At 41.1% G+C, this 26,016-nt stretch overlaps 1 protein-coding gene across 1 annotated transcript in view; it reads right to left on the reverse strand.

Annotated features, from left to right (window-relative positions):
* Positions 1–7,222: 7,222 nt before the first annotated feature.
* xkr4 (XK related 4) overlaps positions 7,223–26,016 on the reverse strand; it is a 56,518-nt gene continuing 37,724 nt past the window's right edge. The window contains exons 3-4 of the mRNA XM_033651344.2: positions 23,435–23,789; positions 7,223–20,174 (exon numbers count right to left, since the gene is read on the reverse strand). Coding sequence (XP_033507235.1) covers positions 19,574–20,174; positions 23,435–23,789 — 956 coding nt within the window. The 3' untranslated portion in view covers positions 7,223–19,573. The remainder of the gene's footprint in view (positions 20,175–23,434; positions 23,790–26,016) is intronic.

The raw sequence follows: 26,016 nt of genomic DNA on the forward strand, positions 1-26,016 counted from the left end.
CTGTTTATTTTGTCAGCTGTGCTATCACTGTTGTTTGTGCTGGTAGTACCTCTGGGCCCTATTTCCGAAAGCAGGCTAAACAAACTCTGAGCCTAATCCCAATCTCTGAGCTGACTGTGCCTGAGCTAGGAAACTCAGAGTTTTTGGTTTGAGATCAGGGGCCCGTTTCACAAAGCAGGTTTAGTGAAAACTCAGAGTCTGTTAACCCTGAAATGAGGGAAACTCTGAGTTTTCCGTTTCAAAAAGGGAGGTAACTCAAACCAGAGAAAGAGGAGTAACTCTAGCCTGTTTCAGAGAGAGAGGTAACTTAAGCTCTTGGTCAGTTACCATAGTAACAGACTCTATGAACCTAACCTGGTCGGGACCAGGTTTTTCTCAATGAACCTCGAGTTTCTCTCTGTCTCCGCCCTCTTTCAGAGCCACACACTCCATTTGATTTCCTCATTCATTCAGTTAGGCGAGTTTTGGCGTAGCCTAGTTCTGCCGTCTGTCATTTAAAAAAAAAAAAAATCATTACAAAAATCAGAGTCAGTATTAGAAGTCCATTAGGCACAGTAGGTGGCGACTTTTTTCACTAACATGGCATGTCCTTTTGATAACGATCCCGTGGATGAAGGTGCAGAATTACTGCGCAGAGAATTAAATATTCGTTGGGAGATGGTTTCACGTCACAGTCCATCATCTACACAACCTAATCCGTCCTTACATTTGCAACATTACCAGTCATAGTCATGCTCTCACATCCCAGCAGATATTGTGTGTTGCGCTGTGTTTCTTTGCAAATGGAAGTTTTTTGTACAATGTCGGATATGCTGAGCACTTGAGTAAGGCAACTGTATGCAGGGCGGTCAGAAAAGTGTGCTCGTTTTATGGGCATCTGCCTTCTTTCTGTTGGCTGAGTAGAAGTCTGTGTTAGTTTAAATAGGCTTAATTATTTAACAGAACATGATATAGATGAGAAGACATTTATGTGTGTGAAAACAGCATTATGTTGGGGAAAAAACAACTGCACTGTCAAACAGCCACTTAATATTTACTTTACAATGTAAAACATGATCAAAATGAGATACCTCCATGAGATTATGCCGAGGTTTTACCTGTTTGAACAATGTTTTTATATTTCATCCTAAACTGCTGCCAACGTGTGCAAACTCGCCGTATGAGAGCATTAAGATTTCTAATTCTAGTGGGGTGAAAAACGCAGCCCTCCCCGTCCCCGTTGTCATGGTGACTCGTCGAATCGGGGCTCCATTGATGCTGGCTTTTTATAGTCGTGGTGCACGCGCTTAACTCCAGGTGAAACTACTCCGAGTTGATTAAACTGATTCAAATCAGCTGTTCTGGAACCGGAAACTCAGAGTTTCCTATCTCAGAGTAGATCAACTCAGAGTTCAGGATTAGACTCAGAGTTTGTTGAACCTGCTTTGTGAAACGGACCCCAGCTGATCAGAATTAGCTCAATCGACTCTTCGTATGTTCAGCCTGAGGGAAGCATGTGCACGGTGAGCACCAAAAGCCATCATCAATAGAGTGCAGATGACATGATTTTCAATGGCAGAAAGCGGAGTTAAAAGCAGAGCTACTTATTCCACCACAACTTAAATGGAGATTATAATGGCCGCATATGTGGACTTGGAACATGTCTTCAAAAACAAATATATTTTTATATTTAATACGGCAGCTGCAGCTAAACAGCATGAGGTGGCATGGGAAAAGATTGCAGAGCTTGGTATAGGTAATGTAAAGAGGCATTATGTAATGTGATGCGTTAATGGGTGTCTAATTTACAGAAAATATAGAAACATTTTTATATATTAATAATGTTCATATAGATAAAAATTTGCTATACTTTACTGTTTAGCTGTAATCTGATGTGGCACAAACACACTTTGCAGCAACTCCAAATCACACAAAAATATTGTACAGACTGGTAATACATTTTGCTTACACTTACGCCATTCTTGCAAAATTAGGCTTAGGTTAATTGAATTGCTGTGAAATGACTTCTGATTCACAAATCACCTTTATTTGATGGGGATGTTGAGGCCCATAAATGCAGCCAATTCAACCGCGGAATCTTTAAATACATGAAAAGTATTCATAAATCATTGCATAATGTATCCACGTAGATTAATTTCTTATTAACACTGACAACCCTGCCCTCAAAGGGCAATGCAAAATATTTGCTCCTATGACAATGCAAATCCACAATGTGTAATATCTGATATATCTGGGTAGAGAAGATTGTTAAAATAAATGATGGAGTGTGAGGTGAAGTAGTATCTTTCATACAGACATTCCCCTGGGAACGATAAGACATCCAAACGGGGTCTAATCATCCTCTCCTTAAGAAACAGCCTCTTAATAATTTGTGCCTCAAAGTCCACAACTTCACAAAAGGACACGCCATGTCTCTCCTTCCTGCTACATGCTCAGCGAGTGATCAGCCTCAGGCTTAAGGGGGATTTATAATTGTGCTGCAGACCCTACACCGTAGCCTATGCACTTCACCTACGCCGTTGTGAGCATTTATACTTGTGTGGTGGCGTGTCTGTGTCACTCTGCAGTTACACCTCCAAAACACTAGTCATCTGCAGCGGAGGTTTCTGTGAAGTGCTGTAAAGTTTAGTTGATTCAAAACACCCAAAACACACATTAAACATAGCTTGATACTAGTGACAATTTCAAACACAAGCACACAAATCAGCTTCACTAGAACTCGCAGCATTTACAGACAAAGCACTTGTCTTTAACTGGACACATTTTTCCCACAAATACAACATGCTAATGTTATTAGCACAGGCCTATCGCATTGTACATTGTATGAATTAGCCTAGCAGCTAGCGATCTTTTATTCTTCTCATATAAATCCAGGGACAACAGTAACATTTAACACATGTAACGGCACATAATTTGGCTCCATTACAGCTCACAAGGTTCACCACCTGTTCCAAACAAGTGCAATGGCCTTTTGCAAAATTTGGCCATAAATCAGTGAGGATTTGTTCAAACATCACCAAACCCAGTGGACGTCTTTAACTAAGCCATTAAAGCATGTCCCCAAAATGTTTATGCAGTTGACCAATAGGACGCGAAAGCGTTTCCAAAGAAGAGAGTGGCCTGGTAGAGATTTGGATGTAAATGAATGAGCATCTGACTGATTGTCATAAAACCTTTTGTTTATCTTAAATGCAGGCATCACCTGTGATGGTATTACTTTAATTGATCTGATTTCAGAAATCAGATTAGATCACATAATCCAGACTTGGTTTCGAATTGGATCAAACCTTCAGTGTGTGTTGGTCAAAACATTTTAATGGGGTTTTGGGATACTCTTGATCCAAAAAACCAGCATTATCCTGACCCCAGCAGGAGGCAGGACTTCAGAAACAAACTGCAAACATTTTTTTAATTGGTCAAACATATGCATGTGTGTATATGTATGTATATATATATATATATATATACAGTACAGGCCAAAAGTTTGGACACACCTTCTCATTCAATGCGTTTTCTTTATTTTCATGACTATTTACATTGTAGATTCTCACTGAAGGCATCAAAACTATGAATGAACACATGTGGAGTTATGTACTTAACAAAAAAAGGTGAAATAACTGAAAACATGTTTTATATTCTAGTTTCTTCAAAATAGCCACCCTTTGCTCTGATTACTGCTTTGCACACTCTTGGCATTCTCTCCATGAGCTTCAAGAGGTAGTCACCTGAAATGGTTTCCACTTCACAGGTGTGCCTTATCAGGGTTAATTAGTGGAATTTCTTGCTTTATCAATGGGGTTGGGACCATCAGTTGTGTTGTGCAGAAGTCAGGTTAATACACAGCCGACAGCCCTACTGGACAACTGTTAAAATTCATATTATGGCAAGAACCAATCAGCTAACTAAAGAAAAACGAGTGGCCATCATTACTTTAAGAAATGAAGGTCAGTCAGTCTGGAAAATTGCAAAAACTTTAAATGTGTCCCCAAGTGGAGTCGCAAAAACCATCAAGCGCTACAACGAAACTGGCACACATGAGGACCGACCCAGGAAAGGAAGACCAAGAGTCACCTCTGCTTCTGAGGATAAGTTCATCCGAGTCACCAGCCTCAGAAATCGCAAGTTAACAGCAGCTCAGATCAGAGACCAGATGAATGCCACACAGAGTTCTAGCAGCAGACCCATCTCTAGAACAACTGTTAAGAGGAGACTGCGCCAGTCAGGCCTTCATGGTCAAATAGCTGCTAGGAAACCACTGCTAAGGAGAGGCAACAAGCAGAAGAGATTTGTTTGGGCCAAGAAACACAAGGAATGAACATTAGACCAGTGGAAATCTGTGCTTTGGTCTGATGAGTCCAAATTTGAGATCTTTGGTTCCAACCACCGTGTCTTTGTGAGACGCAGAAAAGGTGAACGGATGGATTCCACATGCCTGGTTCCCACTGTGAAGCATGGAGGAGGAGGTGTGATGGTGTGGGGGTGTTTTGCTGGTGACACTGTTGGGGATTTATTCAAAATTGAAGGCACACTGAACCAGCATGGCTACCACAGCATCCTGCAGCGACATGCCATCCCATCCGGTTTGCGTTTAGTTGGACGATCATTTATTTTTCAACAGGACAATGACCCCAAACACACCTCCAGGCTGTGTAAGGGCTATTTGACCAAGAAGGAGAGTGATGGAGTGCTGCAGCAGATGACCTGGCCTCCACAGTCACCGGACCTGAACCCAATCGAGATGGTTTGGGGTGAGCTGGACCGCAGAGTGAAGGCAAAGGGGCCAACAAGTGCTAAACACCTCTGGGAACTCCTTCAAGACTGTTGGAAAACCATTTCAGGTGACTACCTCTTGAAGCTCATGGAGAGAATGCCAAGAGTGTGCAAAGCAGTAATCAGAGCAAAGGCTATTTGAAAGGCTATTTTGAAGAAACTAGAATATAAAACATGTTTTCAGTTATTTCACCTTTTTTTGTTAAGTACATAACTCCACATGTGTTCATTCATAGTTTTGATGCCTTCAGTGAGAATCTACAATGTAAATAGTCATGAAAATAAAGAAAACGCATTGAATGAGAAGGTGTGGCCTGTACTGTATATATTTATTTTTCCCTCAATTGGCCAAGGGCCCTGATTGGCTGCTGGGCCCTGGGCATGTGCTCTATGTGCCCGTGTGGTAATCCGTGTAAGCTTGTAGGGAATACTTGTACCCATAGAACTTATCTTCATTCAGATACAGTGTTGCCAACTTAGCGACTTTGTCGCTATATTTAGTGACTTTTCAGACCCCTCTAGCGACTCTTTTTCAAAAAAGCGACTAGCAACAAATCTAGCAACTTTTTCTGATGTTATTGAAGACTTCTGGAGACTCTGTTGTGAGAGCACGTATCATTCTTATTCTTCTCAATGAGCAGCGGATGCTGCTGTGGGCCCCTCTCTCGCCCCAAAGCACTCACAGACGGCCCAGTCCTCCCTCCCAGCAGCAGTCAGAGTAGGAGATGCTAACCCCTCCGCGTCCAGACTGCAAGTGAATCGCGCATGCACGGAACCGCCGCTGGCTGATCCCGACCTGGTTTACAGTCAGGGCGGGATGTAAATGTAAAATTTTCTTTGTCTAATATAAATCACTGAAAAAAGGTTCATTTGTAGTTCTAAACATATTCAGGGTGTTTTTTTACTCAGTTTTTGTCTCTTCCACGACATTATTCCTCTCTCCTACAGCAGCCATTACAATTACATGCATATGGACAATTATGCAAATTAGGCGATGACGTCATTTAGCGACTTTTAGGACAGCCAATAGCTACTTTTCTTATTGAGGAGTTGGCAACAGTGTTCAGATATCTTGAGGTAAGAGTACAAGAGCCCCTTTTGAACATGGCCATGCCACTGTTCCCTCGCCAAAATTTAGCCTAACTTTGGAACGTAAATAAGCCCTCTTCCTTAAGCCACTTCCTCAGTGCACAAAAAAAATTGCTAATACCCGCTACCATCTGGCTTTTGTATGTAATGAAAAAAGTCACAATCGGTATTCACACTTGAGTCAGATGACTCACGAGTCACGTATATTTATCTGTTCCGGCTCCCATCTGCATTGATGGAAATAAAACACCCGGGTGAACGTGCTTATTTTAGCCCTTTACCAGTGAGATGCAATGATGTGCCACCACAGAACACCATCTGTCTCTCACCATCTATTCAAATTAGTTTTTAAATGAGTTTAAAATAGAGACTGAATGTAAGAGATATATAAAAAGAAGTAAGAACTGTAATTTTTTCACAGGTCTCCATGCTGCTTTCTACTGTTTACTAACCTGGTTTCCGGACTGTCAAACATGACACACCAGTTAAAAAAAAACAAAAAAACACAGAAAGGCTACAGAGCCGTGCACACGGGGCAGGGCAACTATTTTTACATTGCCCCTTCAAGGCAGAAATTTTACGACGTTATGCCACTTTGCTGTTCTGTACATGAGGTACAATCGCAGAATGGGGGGACAGTGTGGTATTGCCTCTGAGCTGGGAACAGAGGTAGTAACAAAATGGAACACCGACACACACACCGAAACGGTGTCTGTATAAATGGAACAGCTGGCAGGACGGGTGTGACGTTTTGATGACATGTTATGCATTTAACCCACCACGGGAGATTTAGAAAGCAGCTGATAGCAGTAAGCGGCTATCTTACAGCCACTAACAGTGGCTGAAAATGTCTGCAAATTGGTAAAAACTATAAGGTCCAGCAGCTCCTTACCCTCCGAGCAGAGGACGAAATCAGCTGCCATATAACAGAGACAGTAAATGATTGTTATTGACATATTATGCCATTGTTATTGTTAACGCATATGTCACACTAGAGGCCGACGCTGCTTTGTTACACGTCATGCCTGTAAAGCCTCTTTCGATTAATTGATGCCGGCATGCTGTCTATAATCACACATGGGGTAATGCTGCTGATATTTGTTTCTGTGTAAAAATGCAAAAGGCAGCAAGGCAGAAGAGACTTTGTAGCCACCCTATAATGCCATCTCTGTGTAAAAAGGGCTGCAGTGTCAGGGTGGTCGTGGCTCCCCCTGACCCCCCGGGGGTACCACAGCACAGTATGTTTTAATCCTCAGAAATGACAATAAATAAATAAATAAATAGATATAATAATAACAATAATTGTAATCCTAGAATAATTTCCTAAATGCAAAGAACAAATGAACAAACCTGAGGCCAGAAAAATTACCACAGTGTACTTTAATAAATGAATTTTGGTAGTTTGTGTTGCATTAGATTCAAATAAAAATTTACAAAAATCCCATATATACAAAAATGTAATTTTGATCATGTTTATCACTCTTGATTCATTTTTATTTTTTATTTTTTTACAATAAAATGTACTTTTTCCCCATTGAAAGAATTTTTAGCACTTCCAACTTTCATCACACAATGCAACTTACTGAAAAGACTGATTTTTTTTGTCTTAACATTTGTATCTTTTTTAAATACACCACATACACCACATTTATCTTTTTTTTTCCTCAGTAGTATATCGTCATAGTTAAGCCATCGTGGTGGCATCAAACTTCTAAAGACACCCTTCACAGTCAGAACTCAAAAAGAGAGGAATGTTCTTTTTTTAACATGTACACTTTGCATACATTTATTTACAGATAAGCTTTTAAGTTGATCAGTTCACTATCTGTGGTACTCCATGTTCAACCATCTCTCTAAACAGACATCTGTACAGAATGATTATACAAGTGTGACTGGAATCCTATCATTATTCACCTGCTGGTTCCTGTGCTTGTACTAAAGCTGGATTATCTCAACTGTAACTGTTGCTGCTCCATGACCACCAAACTAAATAGTCATTTTCTCTGCTTACACAGCTGTGAGCTAAGAGCTAAAAAGTTGACTCCTCTGTTGTGTTTGGCTGGTATTTCCAAAACCTCTACAGCAGAGTTTTGATCCGGTACAGCTGGTGAACAGAAACAGCTTAGGGGCTAAGACACTCACAAGAAACACGGTCTGTTCACATCTCAGAGAGCTACAGAGGACATAGAAACAATACATTACTGCTGTTTGCTGCCTGTGTGAGAAGAGTGGTCATTGCTATCTCTCACTGTATAGACAGCAACATGTCTCCTCAGAAAAGTCCTCATACCAACTAGGTGTTTATTTGGAGCCTTTCAGAATGACACATACAAAAAAAGATTTGCTGTATGGTTTTCACATCTGCCTAAGCTTTTATTTTAGGCAACTAAAGTTATTTGGCAAGGGAAGTATTGTAGTCATGGTAAAAAGAAACAGATATTGACTGTTGGTAGAGGATGGGATGCTAGCCTATGTAACTTCATGGTAAGAACAGTCTTGGTTCATATTTAACCCAGTTGCCAGAGGGAAATGCTGTCTTTGTATGTTTCTGCAAACCATGAATACATTTTGCAAGTTTCATACATATCAACCTTTCAAAAGTTATGTAGTGCATGAGCAGACTTTGTCATCAGGAGGTGGAGGTGATGGTGAATGACATGTCACCTGGGCAAAACACCCGCCAAGCTGTAGACCACTGTTAGAAACCAACAAACAACAAAAGTGGTTGTGTTTTAATGAGTGATTGCTGTGTTTCTAGCAGCTTCTTGGCCACCAAACCTGAGTGGTAATAGTGTCACAAGAAGTGATTGTTTTTTGCCAAGGCATTGCTGCGTTCCAAGCCAGGATTGGGCCCTCAAAACTGGGTTTTTAAAGGTGTTTTAAGCCAAAACATGATCTTTTCCTAATCATAACCAAGTAGTATTTGTACCTAAACCTAATCACACTTTATTCATATAAATGAAATGTATCTGTGGTTTGCAGAGATGCACAATGCCAACATTTTTTCTGGTGACTGGGCAACCAACTCGGTCTCATTCCTACAGTTGTCAAATACCGCCACTTGGTCAGTGATTTCCATGTCAGACCCCACTGACAAAACAGGCATCCTCCATTTCAGGTGTAATACAACATCAGGTGGCATCAGTTAATAATGCCTCTGGACTGTGTCAGTTTGAAATGCCGTTGGACAACAACATAATTTAAGGACCTGGAAAGCTCCTAGAGGGTGGGTGAGAGTGGTGGTGGATGGGTCCAACAAACCCCGCACTTTCACCCGGGAGCACGCAGTTCGCTTCCCATATGAATGTTAAGCCAAACCATGATGTTTTGTCTAAACCTAACCATATGCTTTTGTTGCACAATGAAGTAAAAGTAAATATGCTGTGTTTTACCAATGTTGTAAGTTTATTTTGAAAAAGACTGTATGCATCTAATGAGCAGGAACTGCACATTTTCTGTGAAAAGGGAAGTGAATGTCGAAAAGACAATAAGCATTTAACAGGTGGAAAGTGACACGCCATCCCAGAACATCAATAGCAGGAGGTCACCTAGCATGTCATATGTAGAGGTGAAAAGCCACTGACCAAGTGGCGATATGGGGCAACCCAACTGACCAGAAAAAGCGCAGCAATAAGCACATGATCCCTCAGTGGCTTCCCACCACTGAACACTTGTGACAAAAGACAAGCCCCGTCCAGTTGTATTGGGTGTGGCATGTCTCCTCCATGTACATATGGGAAAAAATCTAGAGGTGGAAATGTTTTTGTCTTCTCTTTTACATCAGTAGCTACTGAAAAAAGCTGAAACGTGACACACATTAGAGCATACCATGATAATTATTAATTTTAAATGTCTTGAACATGGCTCTATGTGTGATTGTTATCATACATAATAAATGTATTACTATATCCCTGATATTTTATCATATCCTTGGTGTCTGTAATTTTGCTAATGTAACTCCAGACAATATGTGGATTTCAATACAGTGACCCAAAACAATCAGTTGAGAGGTTCAGGAGTTTGTGAATAACCATTACTGTGACTGTCTTCTTCATAGACTGACAGCTTAGTTTGTAGGCTGATTTATAATATCACAGAATGAAGAAGTACAGTGGAAACAAGCTGAGGCAGAGGAGGAGAATGGAAATGATTTTCCTCCAGTGATTAAGAAACAAATGGTATGCAATGAGAAAAGTCTTCCGAGCGTTGTGATCCTCTACATTGCTTCTGTATTTCATGATAGCTAAAGCACTGTCACAAATGCTGCCTTGATTTTACAACTAAAGACAATCAGCAGTCTGCCATGTTTGCTCCCGCTGAACACAAAGCTTTTCATCTGAGAGATGTTCAGGCTGGAAGGATGAATGACTGAAGTCTATTCAACCTCCCTGTTGGACAATGTCCCAGTCCTAGTATAAGCACAGTAACTGCTGTTGAGACATTATTATTGAATAGTGTAAAAAAAACCAAACAAATCCCAACCCCCAACACACACACACACACACACACACACACACACACACACACACACACACACCAACTCGCACACACATGCCACAGGCTAACCAGACAACCTAGCTGTGCTTTCAGTACAGCCTCAAAGTCCTGGGTGATGAGATTGAAATAAAGACAAATATAGAAATATATTTTCTTTAAGGCAAACAAAACATAAAAAGCAGCGTTTTGTTATGACCAGAGTGAGGGAGGGAGTCTTAAGTTGATCTGTCATGTTATGATCCTGCAGTGAGCAGGATACCCACCACCAGTTAGATGTTCCAGAACTTGAGCACCTGTGGAGCATAATGGAGGATTACCCTGTTTATGACAGCACCTCATTCTCTGTTGTAACAGTGAAATTAGACAAATCTCAAGGCAGACCAAACCCCCTGCTGAAATGGCACTTTTCAAGAAACTTTACTCTACTGACAAAATATTTAATGCAAGGGCCAGATGTATGAAAAGTTCATGCATGGGAGTCCAGTGCTGCCATGTGTGTGCATGATATGACAAATTAAAATACAGGTTTAAAAGTTACTGCCAAAACTTAATGGAATGAATAATATAAACCAATTTAATAAGATGGAAATTGTCTTTTTATGGTAGTCTAGAAGACCAGCATATAATTCAAATTCAAGTTAAAATAAACATTTTGCCATTTCAGTTTGGCGCATTGTCTGCAAATTTGAAAATGAACAGTCCATTTCACATCCAATTTTCATTATCATTATGTCAGTGTTATGCTGTGGAGTACACTGAATATGACTTGTTAATGGAATTTTCCATTTCGTTTTAGGAAATTGTATTCTCTGTCTGAGTTCTTTACAAGTACAGGGAGCTGAGTCTATGTGCCACCAGGACACAGTGTATTGCCAATGAGAAGGTGGAGGATATTCTGTCCATGAAACAAAACTGAGGTAGCTTTATGTTTAGTATATATCAGTACACATCATATACTGTATGTCAGTATATGTGTTGGTATGTTAGTTCATGATATGGTGATAAGTAAACCAAGGCTACACTGGATTTGGGAGACACCTCAAATAAACTCACATCAAATTCTTTGATAGTCCTTACAAGAAATATAAGGCTGCATTTACTGCAAGCTGCAAATGTGCTTCTCAACCTTCAATCAAACCCAGTCTCACACCGAAATCATCAAATACCAGCGCTTGGTCAGTGACTTCCTTTCATGTCGGCATGATACGCAGCTGGCCTGTAAGGGGAAAACACAGCAGTACAACAATATAAGTTAAGGGAGCAGAATGTCCAAGTAGGGCAGGCGGGAGGTGTGGTGGATGTGTCCAACAACCATCGACTTTCACCTTTCACCCAACCACATGCTTTTGTTGCCTAAACCCAAACACGTGCGTGTGTTGGCTAAATGTAACCATGTGCGTTTTTTGTTGAAAGAAAACCATCAATTTGCGGCATTGTACTGACGTAGTACATTTATTTTGAAAGATACTGTATGCAAACTGTACATTACCTGTGAAAAGTGAAGTGTATTTTGAAAACAGACCATGCATGTAACGGGCTGAAATTGACACGGCGTCCCAGAACATCAACAACCAACGCACCAAGGGGACCTTGTACATCATATTTTCGACGTGGAAAATCCATGACCAAACATCGATATGTGACGAGGTTGGAGTGAGAATGTGTTGAACCCATCAGACTTTCTTATAGACCATGACCATTCCTGTCCACCTATTGTTTCATTGTAGCAGCTGTCTGGCAAACAGATAAAGTGAAATATTGTCTGCTTAGATAAAATGATGGCAATGCTTTCAGTGAGTGTTAATTATTGCATAAACTTTTGAAGTATTTTTTTCACAATTCCAATGTTGGCAGCTAAGCCCACTGAGGAACTCTGCTGGTGAATTAGGTCAATAATAAAGAAGAGAGATCTGCGATCTGCTGTAGTTGTTCTACTAATGAAAAATCTGTCCATTGTGACACCTCTGATGCTTTCAGCTGGCCTTTGAATTCTTGGTCTTCTGGCATATATCATGTCAATATTAATAAAATTAACTAATTACAAATGAAAATGAATGGCTTTTTAGGTGTGTATTTGGTTTGACCGCTTCCTGAACAGGCAGAGGTTAAATATAAACTGATTTCTCCCTCTTCATATGTCCAAAAGTACTCTGCTGTACTGGATGTAGATTGTTGCTATAAGCCTGCCATTGGCTGGCTATTTAGTCCGGCATTCTCCTCTCTGTCTGCTATCTCTACTATTTTTTGGGGTGTTTTCTTTTGCGGAGAATTAGCCATTTTAATGATGGTGCTTGCCTCCTTACATGCAAATAATCAACCAAAACAAGTTCCCTGTCATATTTCATAAGGGCACTGTTGCTCACCATTGTTGCATGCTGAGCTCTTCACCATGCCAGATGATTGTGATTGGTTTAAAGAAATATAAACAAACCAAAGCCTTTTTTCCTCTATAGCACTAGGATATTGTGTGTATCCAGACCTTTCTAGAGCAATGACACAGTGCTGAAGCAATAGGTCTGGCTGTGTGAGACAAGCCAAGACGAGCCAAGAAGAGCTGAATATGAGCTCCTGCAGTGCTGGACTACCTCTTGAAGCTCATGGAGAGAATGCCAAGAGTGTGCAAAGCAGTAATCAGAGCAAAGGGTGGCTATTTTGAAGAAACTAGAATATAAAACATGTTTTCAGTTATTTCACCTTTTTTTGTTAAGTACATAACTCCACGTGTTCATTCATAGTTTTGATGCCTTCAGTGAGAATCTACAATGTAAACAGTCATGAAAATAAAGAAAACGCATTGAATGAGAAGGTGTGTCCAAACTTTTGGCCTGTACTGTATATATATATATATATATATATATATATGTATATATATATATATGTGTCTGTGTGTGTGTGTATATATATATATATATATATATATATGTATATAGCACTCAAACACAGTATTGTGGCAATGAGGCAAAAGGATAAGCCTAAACTGTATGTATTTACGGTAAAACTTCAATTAAGAGCCTGCACATACCTGGCTACACATGTTCACAAATAAAGAGCTGTGTCAATTTGATGCCTGGTCTGGTTGCCAAGCAGTTAATTTTTTTTATAGAAGTTTTTTGGACATATAAAAGCGGGTTGTTGGATGCCTCAAATTATGTGTCCATTCCTTGATTACCCTGTAAGTTATTCATATTCCTTTAGTCCGTAAGGTCCTCAGATCAAAAGAATCAAGTTTTTCATAAAAATTAATCCAGGTTGTGAATATTGTTTTAAACGATAAAATGGTGTTCTGTCAGTATGCTGGGTGCTGTAATCCTCGTGTGCCGTAATTCACTCTTTCTTTGATGCGCTGCCTTTCGGAGTTAGATGAAGTCAATGATTAATACTAGATATATTATCTGAAGCCTAAATTTTATATAAGTAATATTCATACTGGTTCAAATAAACAATTTGATTGTATTCCCCATCTTTGCTGAGCAACAGTTTTGTGTGAAAAGAATTAAAGGCCTGTCCCATATAGACAGCTGTTGATTTCAGTGATTTAAGCAAATAATAGCCTGGGCTATTCATTGAAGTTTTACGGGTAAGTTATGTGACTTATGCTTCAATATACAAACTGATTCATGCGCCACATTCTAAACTGAAAGAATGAGACACTTGAAGACATGACAGAAACAGGTGACTTTAGACAAATAAAAACTTTAACAAACTTAAAGAACCATACCACCCCATTTTCACATTTGAGCTCTAACTCCACATTATTATTTATACTTTATATTTTTACTACTATTTTCAGATCCAGACATTGTTAGATTTTTTTATGTATTTTGCCTACAGTTCCAGGCCTCCACTGATTTCCAGTCATTTCTGCACAGTATGAAACTGCAAGAAATGCAGTTTACATGCAGATAGATTTGGAAAGTTGGCACTGCATTACCTTATAACAATAATTTTGACAATAATTTATATAGATGATATTCACTTGATTAGGGGGTGCATCACCTCTAACCCCTAACCCCAAAGAGTTTTAGACCATGCTGCAATTGCAGGAAAAGAGTGGCCCCTTTGAACACAAAGTACATTCAAATTTCTAAAACACAGCAGCATGGTTTGCAAAATGCTTGGCTGTGACATTAAGTAACGGTGACATGTCTAAAACATGCAAACTTGCTTGTATGGTCCTTTAAAGTGTGTCTCTGACAGCACACAATGGGTCTGTTCACAGAAATCGGTTCAAATGATTCAAGATACTACAACTATACTAACCACTTTTGGACTTGCCTTCGCCAACAAAATACAACTATGATAAAAACTAAGCTCATAAGCTCTTAAACTTACATCTAATGAGAAAACCACAAATAACAGCTGTATTATACCAATATTTGCCAGGAAAGTGGATCATGAAAACATCCCTCTGGTTCTTTTTGTGGTCTGCACATACTGGGCTACACACTGTTTAGTGCTGTATATGTAAAAAAAAAAAAAAAAAAAAAAAAAAAAAGATGATCGGTGTATTTAGGTTTTGGACATTGACTGCAATGACCTGGAATGGATGTCAGACTTCATACACGGATTGATAAGAGGTTATAACAGCTCTGTATACCTGGGGCCTGGTTTGGTTAAGCAGGATGAAAACATGTACAGTCTCATGCCATGATTATCCCATTAACTTGTTTTGTGCTTTTCTCTCTTCTTGCCATCCTCAGGAAATAAAAAAGACATTGCACTTGTGACGTAAATCAAGAAAGACAACCTGAAACTTTCTTTTGTGCAGACATTTAATGTTTTAAAAGACACATGATTATCAATGTGTCACTAATCAGCTAAAATTCCTGAACACGGTGGATTTGACTGACAGCTTATCTACAGAATGTAGTGATGTCATTGCCTCTCACTTCCCTGAAGTCAAGCTGTTTGGGTTGGGAGTGTGGTGTAAATGGTATAGCTCTCCTTTTTGTCTGCAGTCTCAAGCTGTCTTTTTGCACTCTGATTCAGATCACTGGGGACGTATTTTCATTAATACACGGTATGTTGAAGTAACAGTTTGACTGGTAGAGACTGTATATAAAGATGGACAACTTGACAGCTCCCCAAAAGTGAAGCCAAAACATCTGGATCGCCCCCTGGTGGCTTGCTGCAATGTGGGTCATAAACCCTACCCCCTCTATGTTAGTGGATGGGTCATGGGCCAAACTAAAAAACTCAAAGTACACATCACATACATTTTTCCCAAAGATACTTTCTGTCATTTTAGGTAGTCTTTATCATGCTGATGTTTGTTATAAAGTCAGCAGAGAGGGCTTTTCGATGATCTTCTAGGAGGTTAGCTATTGTTGCCATGCTGAGCTTGTTGCTATAGTTAGCTTTACCAGGGGGTCAGCTTTAAGAGTCTCTTTTTTGCCGTGCTTGGCTGACTTTGGTGTCATATTACGGTGATCATTTGCCAAAAGTGATAACATCCAGCCTTTGGTTACAAGTAAAAACTGAATTATAGGGTTCTATAAAGTTAAGTACACAAAAGTTTCGGGAGCTAGTCTCACTGCGTGTCTACTCCATCATACCCAAGTATTCAGTTTTTCTGATAAGTTTGGTGTAACTAGTAATTTGATGTTAAAAAAAGGTGGGGGGGGGGGGGGGGGGGGGGGGGGGGGGGGGTTGATGTCATGATTGACATCTGCTTGTGCCAATCAGTGTGCTCGCAATCAATGGTACTGCTTGAGATTGGGCAGGAACTCGATACCAGCAAAGATGGCTACTGCATAGACTCTGGCTCCAAATGACGTCACCATCCCAAGATGGCAGCGGCATTATCTGGGATATGTTGGCTTTGTTTTTGTACACTGGAGGTAAGTGGAAAAGCATTGTCCATCTTTATATACAGTCCATGGTCCAACACTTAAATTAGAACTCCTAGTATGTATAGTCATGAACCCTAGAAGATGACTTTGGTGACCCCCTGACCCCTGCCACCAGTCAATCAAAAATGTAATTTGACTAACATTTGGACATCACAAGGTATCTTGAAAACAAATTTTCAGAATTGAATTAAGTTTGCTCTTGATTTTAATGTCTCCACCAGAAATCTTAATGGTGAGGCCCTGATCTTCCCTCCCTTGTCACCACCAGGGCAAACCTTACATTTTCAGCACCATTGTTAGAATGTTGTTTATGACCTCAAACACCTCATCACATGATCTTGTCTCCAGGTGCCACTAGCAAGGCTTTAGAAAGTTGTTTCATCATCATCATCATCATCATCATCATCATCATCAGGTACTGTCTTGCCCTGATATAAGACACACCACACTGCTGATCTTGATCGGATCTGATGAAACCTAGTTCATTTTCAGTATGAACATTATGGGGAAAATGCTAAAAGTCTGAACTCACTGGATGACAGGATGGCTATAATTTTATGATCACCTTCAAAAGGTTTTCAGTCAGAGCCACAGCTTAGCTGAAATCCACCTCACTTTGATTCTCTGACTACCCTCTACCCATTTCTCCCTGTATAGTTCACCATCTGTGCTGTCCTAACTTCACCATTCACCATTTAATCCAAATTTACCATCTCCCCTTGTTTCTTTTCATTTGTTGCATTAATTTGAAAGGCAAACTCTTTTTGGTGAATGTCTTTGTGTTATTTAAACATTATTACCATGGCAGATAGAGAGGTGTGCAGTGTCATTTATATATCATCTGGCCACCAGTTACAGCACTGACTAGGCTGCAGCTGAGCAGCCCCCATTGTATGAGCGAGGGAGAAACATTGTGCCGTCTTTGTTTTACACAACTTGTGTTGACTTAAGTGAAAAGGACCTATTAATTCCTGTTGGATTAAATCATGTTTTGTTACTTGCACCAGCCTGCAGTTGCTTTTTGTTTTGTCTTTTTCCAGTCTGTTCTCATGCTGAAGTCGCCAAATACCACTGCTTTGTTGCTGATTTCAGCATCACACACTGATGCCACAAGCCACCTTTCCCCATAGTATGATATGCTGCCGGGCATCATCAGTTTGTAACCGGGCTGGACAGCACCTGTTGCAGCAGTATGATACACTACCAAGCATTGTCATTTCATAACGTGGCTGGAGGGCACTTGTATGATATACCACAGGACAGCATCAGATTGAAACACTACAGGTAACAATGTGATATGAGGACTTGGAAAGTCCCTATAGGGCATGCAGGAGTTGTGGTGGATGGGTCCAGGACCCTGGTGTTAGCTTCCTGTATGAATGTAGAGCCAAATCATGATGGGTTTTTTTTTTTTTTCAAACCTAACCACATGCTTTTGTTGAACTCCCGGCATTGGTTGTGGCATTCCAGAACATCAACAGCAGACTCAGGAGGATACCTAGCACGTAATATGTAGGCATAAAAGTCCACTGACAAAGCAGCGATATGTGACGACTTGGGATAAGAATGTGCTGTGTTTTCCTGCATTAAAATTCATTAAATGAAAATTTCAGGATTTCATCATTTACCCTTCCCAGAACCATGATATGTGTTATAGTGGTGGTCTTAAATTAAGCTTTGACAGTGGCACTTCAGTTAACCAAAAATCACTTGGTTAGCATTTCTCATTAAAGCCAGTGGACACAACCAGCACCATGCTAACATATGTTGTGTGGCTTGGTGTAACAAAGTTAAAAGCTGCTGGGAAACATTTTTCCCAGAAGGTGACGTGTGTTTATCAAAGATGGATGATAGCGATACACACACCAAGCACACGTCCTCCTGAGCTGCTTCTCTTGTTTGAACACCACACACACACACACGCATACACACACACACACACACACACACACACGCCTTCATCGCCTATTGCCAACACATACACACTCACAGCACTAAAAACACAGACTCACAATGACTTCAGTACCCTCTACATCATCTCTAAAGTAAAAAATGCTGCATGTTGTATCAGAGTACTGTACATCCTGGTGGTTGGTTTAGTTTGGCTGAGATGGCTGCTTGCCTGCTTTTCTCTTCTTTTCCATCACTGACTCATTTCCATTTCCTGCATCATCCTCTCTTGTCGTCTCCTTTTCATTGCTATCTGGCACTTTGCTCATTTCTTCTGCTCTCCCCTCCACATTTGCCTCCACAGATAAGCAAAGATCAGTATCGCAGCACAGCCAGGTTGATGTGGCTGGACTGAAAATAGTTGAGTTGAGCTGCCAGGAAGATTTTTTTTTCTTGGCATTGTGGGAGTTTGACTTATATTTCCTCATGGGAGAAAGGCAGTGAGCTTGTGACTGTTCAACCTTCACCGCTTCTTTCTCTCTCCCTGTTCTTCCTTCCTGCCAGGTTTGGTTGACTTTATCCAAACAAAACACAATGACTGAGTATAGATGCTACTTTAACCATTGTCTTCATGTAGTTGACTTTCTGTCTGACCTTCATCCACGATAGACCATAGTTATCCAAGAGGAATCAAATGTCTAGGCCAGAGGAGAACTTTTTGGACTTCCCAGCCATCTCAAAAGTGGTCCTACTCCTCAGAATCTAGAGGACATGTCCAAGGAAGCTTTTTGGCACTAAGAGAACAGGAGCGATGAGTTATCATGTGGATGTTGATGGAAGTAGTAGTTGTGGCTGCTATGGGATCACATCATTAGAACTTTCAAACAGTAGGTCACCAACACATTAAGACAGATATGACAGTTTTAAGTCTTTGCTGACGCTGAATGAGGGATTGTTTCCTTTTCTCTTCACATTAGAGGAATTCCTGTATAATTCAGGTGTCATTTAGGTTAAAGTGGAATATCTGATGACTTAAAACCCATCTGAATGGACATGGACCTATGCTTAATTTATCCCTAACTTCTTCAGACTTAAGCAAATAATGCATCAGCACCTTGTACTGTCTGAGTAGAGTGTTGAGGCACTCTGCTGATTTGCATTTAGTTCATACCAGATGGGATTTCCCTGATGAGTGGAAGTAAAAAATAATAGCAACCACCCTAAAAAGAACACAAACACATCCGGTGACATCAACTGCACTTGCGCCAAATTGCTCCTTAGATCACTACCAACAGGGCTGTATGCTCCTGGGTGGGCGCTAATGCTAAAGAATAGAAAAAGAAAAATGGTAACGACAGATGAGAAGTGAGATTGTTGGTAGTAACAAATTCTTATTGCCACAGTCCCTGTTAGTGTTCATGTGATAGCAGAATAAATGGTTGCACTCCTCTGTGGGTTCCGAGGGCAGGGTGGAACTATAACGTGGTCTCGTATTCCAACCTCTCCTGCACCAGTGCATCATCTTTGTACTGCAGCCGGGGAGGAGTCAGCGAGCAGTCTATGGCCAGGATTGCCTTGCGTATACTGCGGTCGAGTACATGACGCTCCCAGGCTGGGTAGCGGTTCCTACAAAGGTCGATCTTGATGACGGTCTCTTCAAGGCGTGGAGCACGAGACGATGGCGTGGATGGCACTGTGGGTCGGACCTGAAAAACTGGCATGCAGCCATCCCGCTCAGAATACTTCCCCATGTCACGCTCCAGGGTTGTGGTGGCACCTCGGTTGGAACGTAGTGAGTTGGTGGCACCTTCAGATGGTAATGTAGAGAACTGAGAGGTGGGGTCCAGGTCGAGACCCTGGCCACTTGGCGAACGCCCAAAGCGTGGCCCATTGGGATGGAAAAAGGCATAGTACATGAGCATGAAAACCACGCCAGTGAGGAAACTGCTGAAGATGACACAGAGTGCTGGCACTGCAAAGGCGTCAGTGGTGTGAGGCGATCGGTAGAGATACCACAATGCACTGAGAGCAGCATTCTCCACCAAAATCACCAGGTAATAGATGAAAAGTCGACACCTGCACAAAGACATAATAAAAGAAATGAATCAGATAGAATGAAACCAAAGCATGAAGCAGCTCTCCAGTATTAGCAGGATGGGCAAATGTGTGGATGTAAGTGCTTGTATTGTACTTTGACAGTGTGCAGTAAGGATGGAGGATATGCTAATCTGTTAGTCCATCCCTCCAACATAGTTTTCTCCACAACTGCTGTCCAACTTTATATCCAAAGGAAAGGATTCCTAATGTATTCGGTGATCCCTTGATTGTTCCCTTAGTGCCTCCATCAAGCCAAAACATTTAATAGTTTAACTTAATATCTTTAAAGATGTAAAAGATTTACTCTTTTTATTAAGGACACTCCATGAGCTTTCCTTTAAGCCCCATTTCCACCAAGCAGTGCACTACGGGTTCAGTTCAGTATGCATTTTTCCCGTTTCAACTGTGAAAAGTTGTGGATGGTACCAATGGAACCATTCCTAACCGTCCCCATTTTTGGTCACCCCTCTGTTGGGGTACCTCGCACACAGATCTTGTACTGAGTGTTTAAAAATGTGAAGTGCATATATTATAATTCTCACTTGGAGAAAAGAAGCATTGTAGGGTGTCATTCCTGTGAACTACATCAACACTAAACCCCTGAGGTTGCCTGAGAAGGACTAAATGCTATTTTTAAATATCCCATGGAGAGAGTCTCTCACTGCAGCCTGTTCTATTTTGTTCTGAAAATGTCAGCACGCAACCCCGTACTGTGGACAGTGAATGAGGTGCAGACTTCCCTCTGTGTCACTGGTGATGAGGAAATACAGTAAGTGCTGGATGGAGCAGTGAATGACAAGAATCCCGCCCACATTTAGGAGTATTGTTTGCAGTGGAAATACTTAACGGACCTAGGGTCTAGGTACCATGTCCGAAGGGTTACTTTTGGTTCCAAAGGTACCATACTGAAAGTGTTTGGTGGAAACAGGGCTTTAGTACCAACACTGGTTGAAATGTAAAAGTTGTATACAAAACATCGATATTGAAAACATAGCGGAGAGACTAAATTTTCGAAGGTTGTTGATGGTCTCCAGAGGATAATTCCCTGACTGTGATAAACCCCACAACTTAGGCCAGTAACAGGCACATTAACAAGAAATTGGCTAAGCACTTTAATGCTCCCAGAGGAAAAAACATCTAGCAGTAAGGCTTTTTTTTTTTTTTTTTCCTTAAATGTCAGGAGCTGAAAAGACTATGTGGAGAATCATCCAATACCGGCGCCCTTGCCTTGTGATGAACCAACAAATTACTACCTGCCATTTCCATCAGCTCTACCCTCTCTTCTTTAGAATAATTGATCAGTTAATAAATGATGTGCCTTGATTCAGTAAACATATTACAGCCACAGCAATCTGGTTTTTGCCTGTGTCATAATAACACAGTAACACCTTACAATTTCTTATTCTTATTTATTGGGCCTCATTCACCAACTGTTCTTCCCCGTGGTGCTCATCTTTGTCCTCAGTCCTGACAGCTGTGCATAAAGTTTGCCGTTTGCCGGTCAGGTGGTTGATTAACACACATTTTTAACATCCCATGCTTTTTTGTGTGATTTTATATCCACTCCTACTAAATATGACAGCTTGTTTCCTCTTCTTCTTCTCCCTCAGTTCCTGTGTGTGCATGGCCCTGCAGTCTCATGCCCTTTTATGGGGATTTGTGGGCATTTACCTATGCTAATAAGGATTAACTGGCATGCACTGTCAACTTTTGAGGACAATGGGATTCATCATTATAAGAATAGAGGTGCGAACAGTTCTGGGGTTTAAGAACACATCATGAATCTGACAGACTTTTCATAGGAACCTTTCTTGAGAAAAAACAAAACAAATTTAAAAAAAAAACAGAAGATATTGGTGAATGAGGCCCGTTGTCTCCTCACTGGATAAAAAACAATTTTGTGCTGCCCTTCTTACTGACCTCTCAAACTCATTTGATACCGGTGATCATAAAAACCTCCTCCGCAAACTACAGTCTATAGGTCGAGATGAGGCCATGCTTAACTTATCTGTAACTTAACTTACAGAGAAAACTCAGAATGTTATTGATGATAATACTCACTCAGGTCATCTTACCATCAGAAATGGGTTGTCACAGGGGTCTATCCTTATGTCCATTGCTGTTTACATTAAACATAAATAACATAATTCTTTCTCATCAATACTTCATTGGCCAGTTTTTTGTTGATGATACCATTTAATATGCTCCAGGCTCCACCCCAGCCCAGGCTCTACCTCCACCAGTAACTCTGACCTTCCTGTCATTTAAAAGTTTAAGTGGCACCCATATTACTCTTGCTACTCTTATTGCTTACTTCAGAATCTGGCTTGACAGTAGACTATCATTCAAGATTCATATTCAACATTTGACCCAAACAATAAAAATCAAACCAGGCCTCTATCTCTAGTATAGAATTAAAGGATGTATGTCTTTTTCCAACTGTAAAACCACTGTGCAGTCAACTCTCATGTCTGTCCTTGAGTCAAACTTGATTCTTTAAACCTCCAGGAGATTTTAAAGCTTTATTATCTGATGTTTTTTTTAATGATTCTTGTAACGTTTTCTTGTAATTGCTTTAGTTGTTGATATTGTTATATTTCAAAATACTTTCAAAGCACATTCAGGTAGTGAATACTTAAAAATAAAAGATGAAATCTAAAAGATTACACCCATACTATCAGTGATTTTAATCCCTACATTCCTTCCCAGCTCATCGTAAATCTGTTTTAAGCACCACAGAGCTGATTGAACTTAATGTGCCTTGTCTTCAAAATAAACAATAATAAACAGAATAATAAAGAACTTCAATTAAATTAAGATAATACCAACTTCTGCCCTCCAACAGGTGATTCAGAGTCCCCCCATTTAAATACAACAGGCTGAAAATTTGGTTTATACACCAGTCTATCCTGTTGCTAAACCAAAATCAGTGTACTGCTTATTGAGATCTGAATCTGAGGATATTATGTGATATGTTCCATGGTCATGACTGTTTGGTGTGCTTTTTATGGGAATATGCTGTTTGTTAAATTGTATGTCTGTCTGTGAACTTCTTGAGTGGAGGTGTCTAAGGATGCAAAATGAATTTCAATGTGAACTGACAATGTTGTAGTTGTTGGTGTAGTTGTATGGTATGGTATCCTAATAAATGTATTAAAAAAAAACAAGCCACTGATGCAGATTTCTTTTCTTCAGGTCTATGTCACACTGATTGACAGAGTTGAGTTGAACTTTATCACCTTGTTCGTCCCTCCTTGACGTTGAACCAGGAAAATATGTAGATTATGCCCACCACCATGTCAAAGACAATCTCCTCCCACTTGCTGATGCAGAAGTCTGTCTCACAGTGGACAATCCAGAAGGTCATGATGCACCAGTGCAGGACGATGAAGATGCCAAAGTAGAGTTGAAACACAGAGGCAAACAGGGCAAAGGTGATGACCCTTGCAGCGATCGTGAAGAAGTGCCAGCAGAACTGGATGATGACAGCCAGGTAGCTAATGGGCTTCTTGTCATCGCGAGACTCTCGCAGGGCCTTCTGGTAGGAGGCCAGGGCCCAGGCTAGAGAGACAAGGGAGGCTGCTGCTGTCATACCTGCAAAAGCACGCAAACAGAGACACAATGGGTTTGATTCCAGTGCCACCTCATGGGAACAAACACTACAAGCAGGGGTAAACTATTAGCCTAGAGCATTTTCTTTGATTATATTACATTCATTCATTCATTTTCAGTAACCGCTTATCCTGTTAGGGGTCGCGGGGGAACTAGAGTCTATCCCAGCTGACGTTGTGCGAGAGGCGGGGTACACCCTGGACAGGTCTCAGCTCTACCTGCACCCGTGCATGTAATTTGATACAGAAAATATGGTGTTGTAGGGCTGGCAAAGCATTAACCATGACTCGCAACTGACACTTTTCCAACACTCTCACACAAACTATAAGTGATGCATAGGTCAGGGTTTTCGTAAGCCTGCACCAACCCGACCCGTTATGAAAGTCAGTCTGCCCCGTGCAACCCACAAACATGTATGTTATTCAGTAACCCGAAACTGTCCTGCAAACTGGGGTTGAAAGTTTCTAATGACCATCACTGATAAAGACCTACTTACTGTTGGCTACATTGTATGTCACTTCCAGTAATTTCCACAATATAACATGTTTTCTGTTTATAAAGTACAAACACAGGAAGACAGCAAGTAGCCTACTCACCCATCTTTTAAGTGGTTTCATGCTTGTTGTGTTAGGTATACAGAGGGAAATATTTTTACTGGGCATTATGACAGATTTAAATATGTCAGACTTCTGCAGATGGAAAGCCTGAGTGCAGTGAAGCCGATGATAAAGCTGCTTGTTGTGTGAGAGAGACAGAGAGAGAGGAAGATAGGGTGGAAGTAGGACAATTGCACAATGTTTCGGTAGGTTGTTAATATCTCACCAAGAAAACTGCTTTGTCACTTAACGACCCACCTGCCTGACACCCATGGTATTTTCTAACAAGCTTACCTGAGCCACCCCACCTGCGGAGCGTCAAGTATCACATGTCCATTTCCTCACCCAATGAAAAACAAATTCATGTCGCAATAACGTTGCACGAAAAGGGGACACTGATAGTGCACAGACAGGCAAGACAGAGCAGCATAGTTCAACAGCAGCTCCGTAAAACACTGTTTTTAAGTTGGATATTGAGCTGGCTTATTTATGCTTTATGTTAGATACGTATGTGGGCATGGACATAGCCTTCTTTCCCCAGCCTCTAAGGGCCTAATGAGACCTGAGCTTAACTTCACTCTTCTGGACAGAGACCTCAGATGTTGTGCCTGGAATCTGCTGGAGCCACTCTCCCAGTTTAGGGGTCACAGCCCCAAGTGCCCCAATTACCGCTGGCACCACTGTTGCCTTTACTTCCCACATCTTTTCTAGCTCCTCTTTCAGCCCTTGGTATTTTCCGAGCTTCTCGTGTTCCTTCTTCCTGATGTTGCTGTCGTTCAGGATTGCTACATCTATCACCATTGCTTTCTTCCGTTGGTTGTCCATCAACATAATGTCCGGTTGGTTAGCCATCACCAGCTTGTCAGTCTGGATCTGGAAGTCCTAAGGTCAGGATGGAGGACACCAGATTCTTTTGGACATCCAGATCCAGACTGACAGCCCATACTCAGAGCAGATGTTCCTGTACACTATGCCAGCCATTTGGTTATGGCGTACTTACACCCTGCTATTATGTGCTGAACTGTCTCAGGAGCATCTTTGCACAGCTTGCACCTGGGGTCCTGTCTGGTGTGGTAGACCCCTGCTTCTGTTGAGCTTGTACTAAGTGCCTGTTCCTGTGCTGCCATGATTAGTGCTTCTGCACTGTCTTTCAGTCCAGCCTTTTCCAGCCACTGGGGAGCCACAGGATTTCTTGATGTCGGCCACTTCTTCAATCTGTTGGTGGTACATGCTGTGCAGGGGCATGATGGTTTATCCTCCTCTTCTGCACTCTTGGGTTTCTGCTGCTCGATGTATTAACTTAGCAGCTCATCTTTGGGAGCCATCTTCCTGATGTTTTCCTGGATCTTGATTGTTTCGTCGTGGACAGTGGCTCTGACGCTCACCAGTCCTCAGCCCCCCTCACTACGCTTAGTGTAACAGTCTCAGGGTGCTGAACTTGGGATGAAACCCTGCATGCATTGTGAGAAGCTTCCTTGTTATGATATCAGTGGCCTCTATCTCCTCCTTTGGCCTGCTTATTATACCAGCGGGGCATATATATTTATATACACAATACATATTTTATAATTGCACCGCCACTATTTGACCAGGGAAGTCATGGAGGTGTTTTG

Source organism: Epinephelus lanceolatus, chromosome 12, assembly GCF_041903045.1.
Source record: "Epinephelus lanceolatus isolate andai-2023 chromosome 12, ASM4190304v1, whole genome shotgun sequence".
NCBI lineage: Eukaryota > Metazoa > Chordata > Actinopteri > Perciformes > Serranidae > Epinephelus > Epinephelus lanceolatus.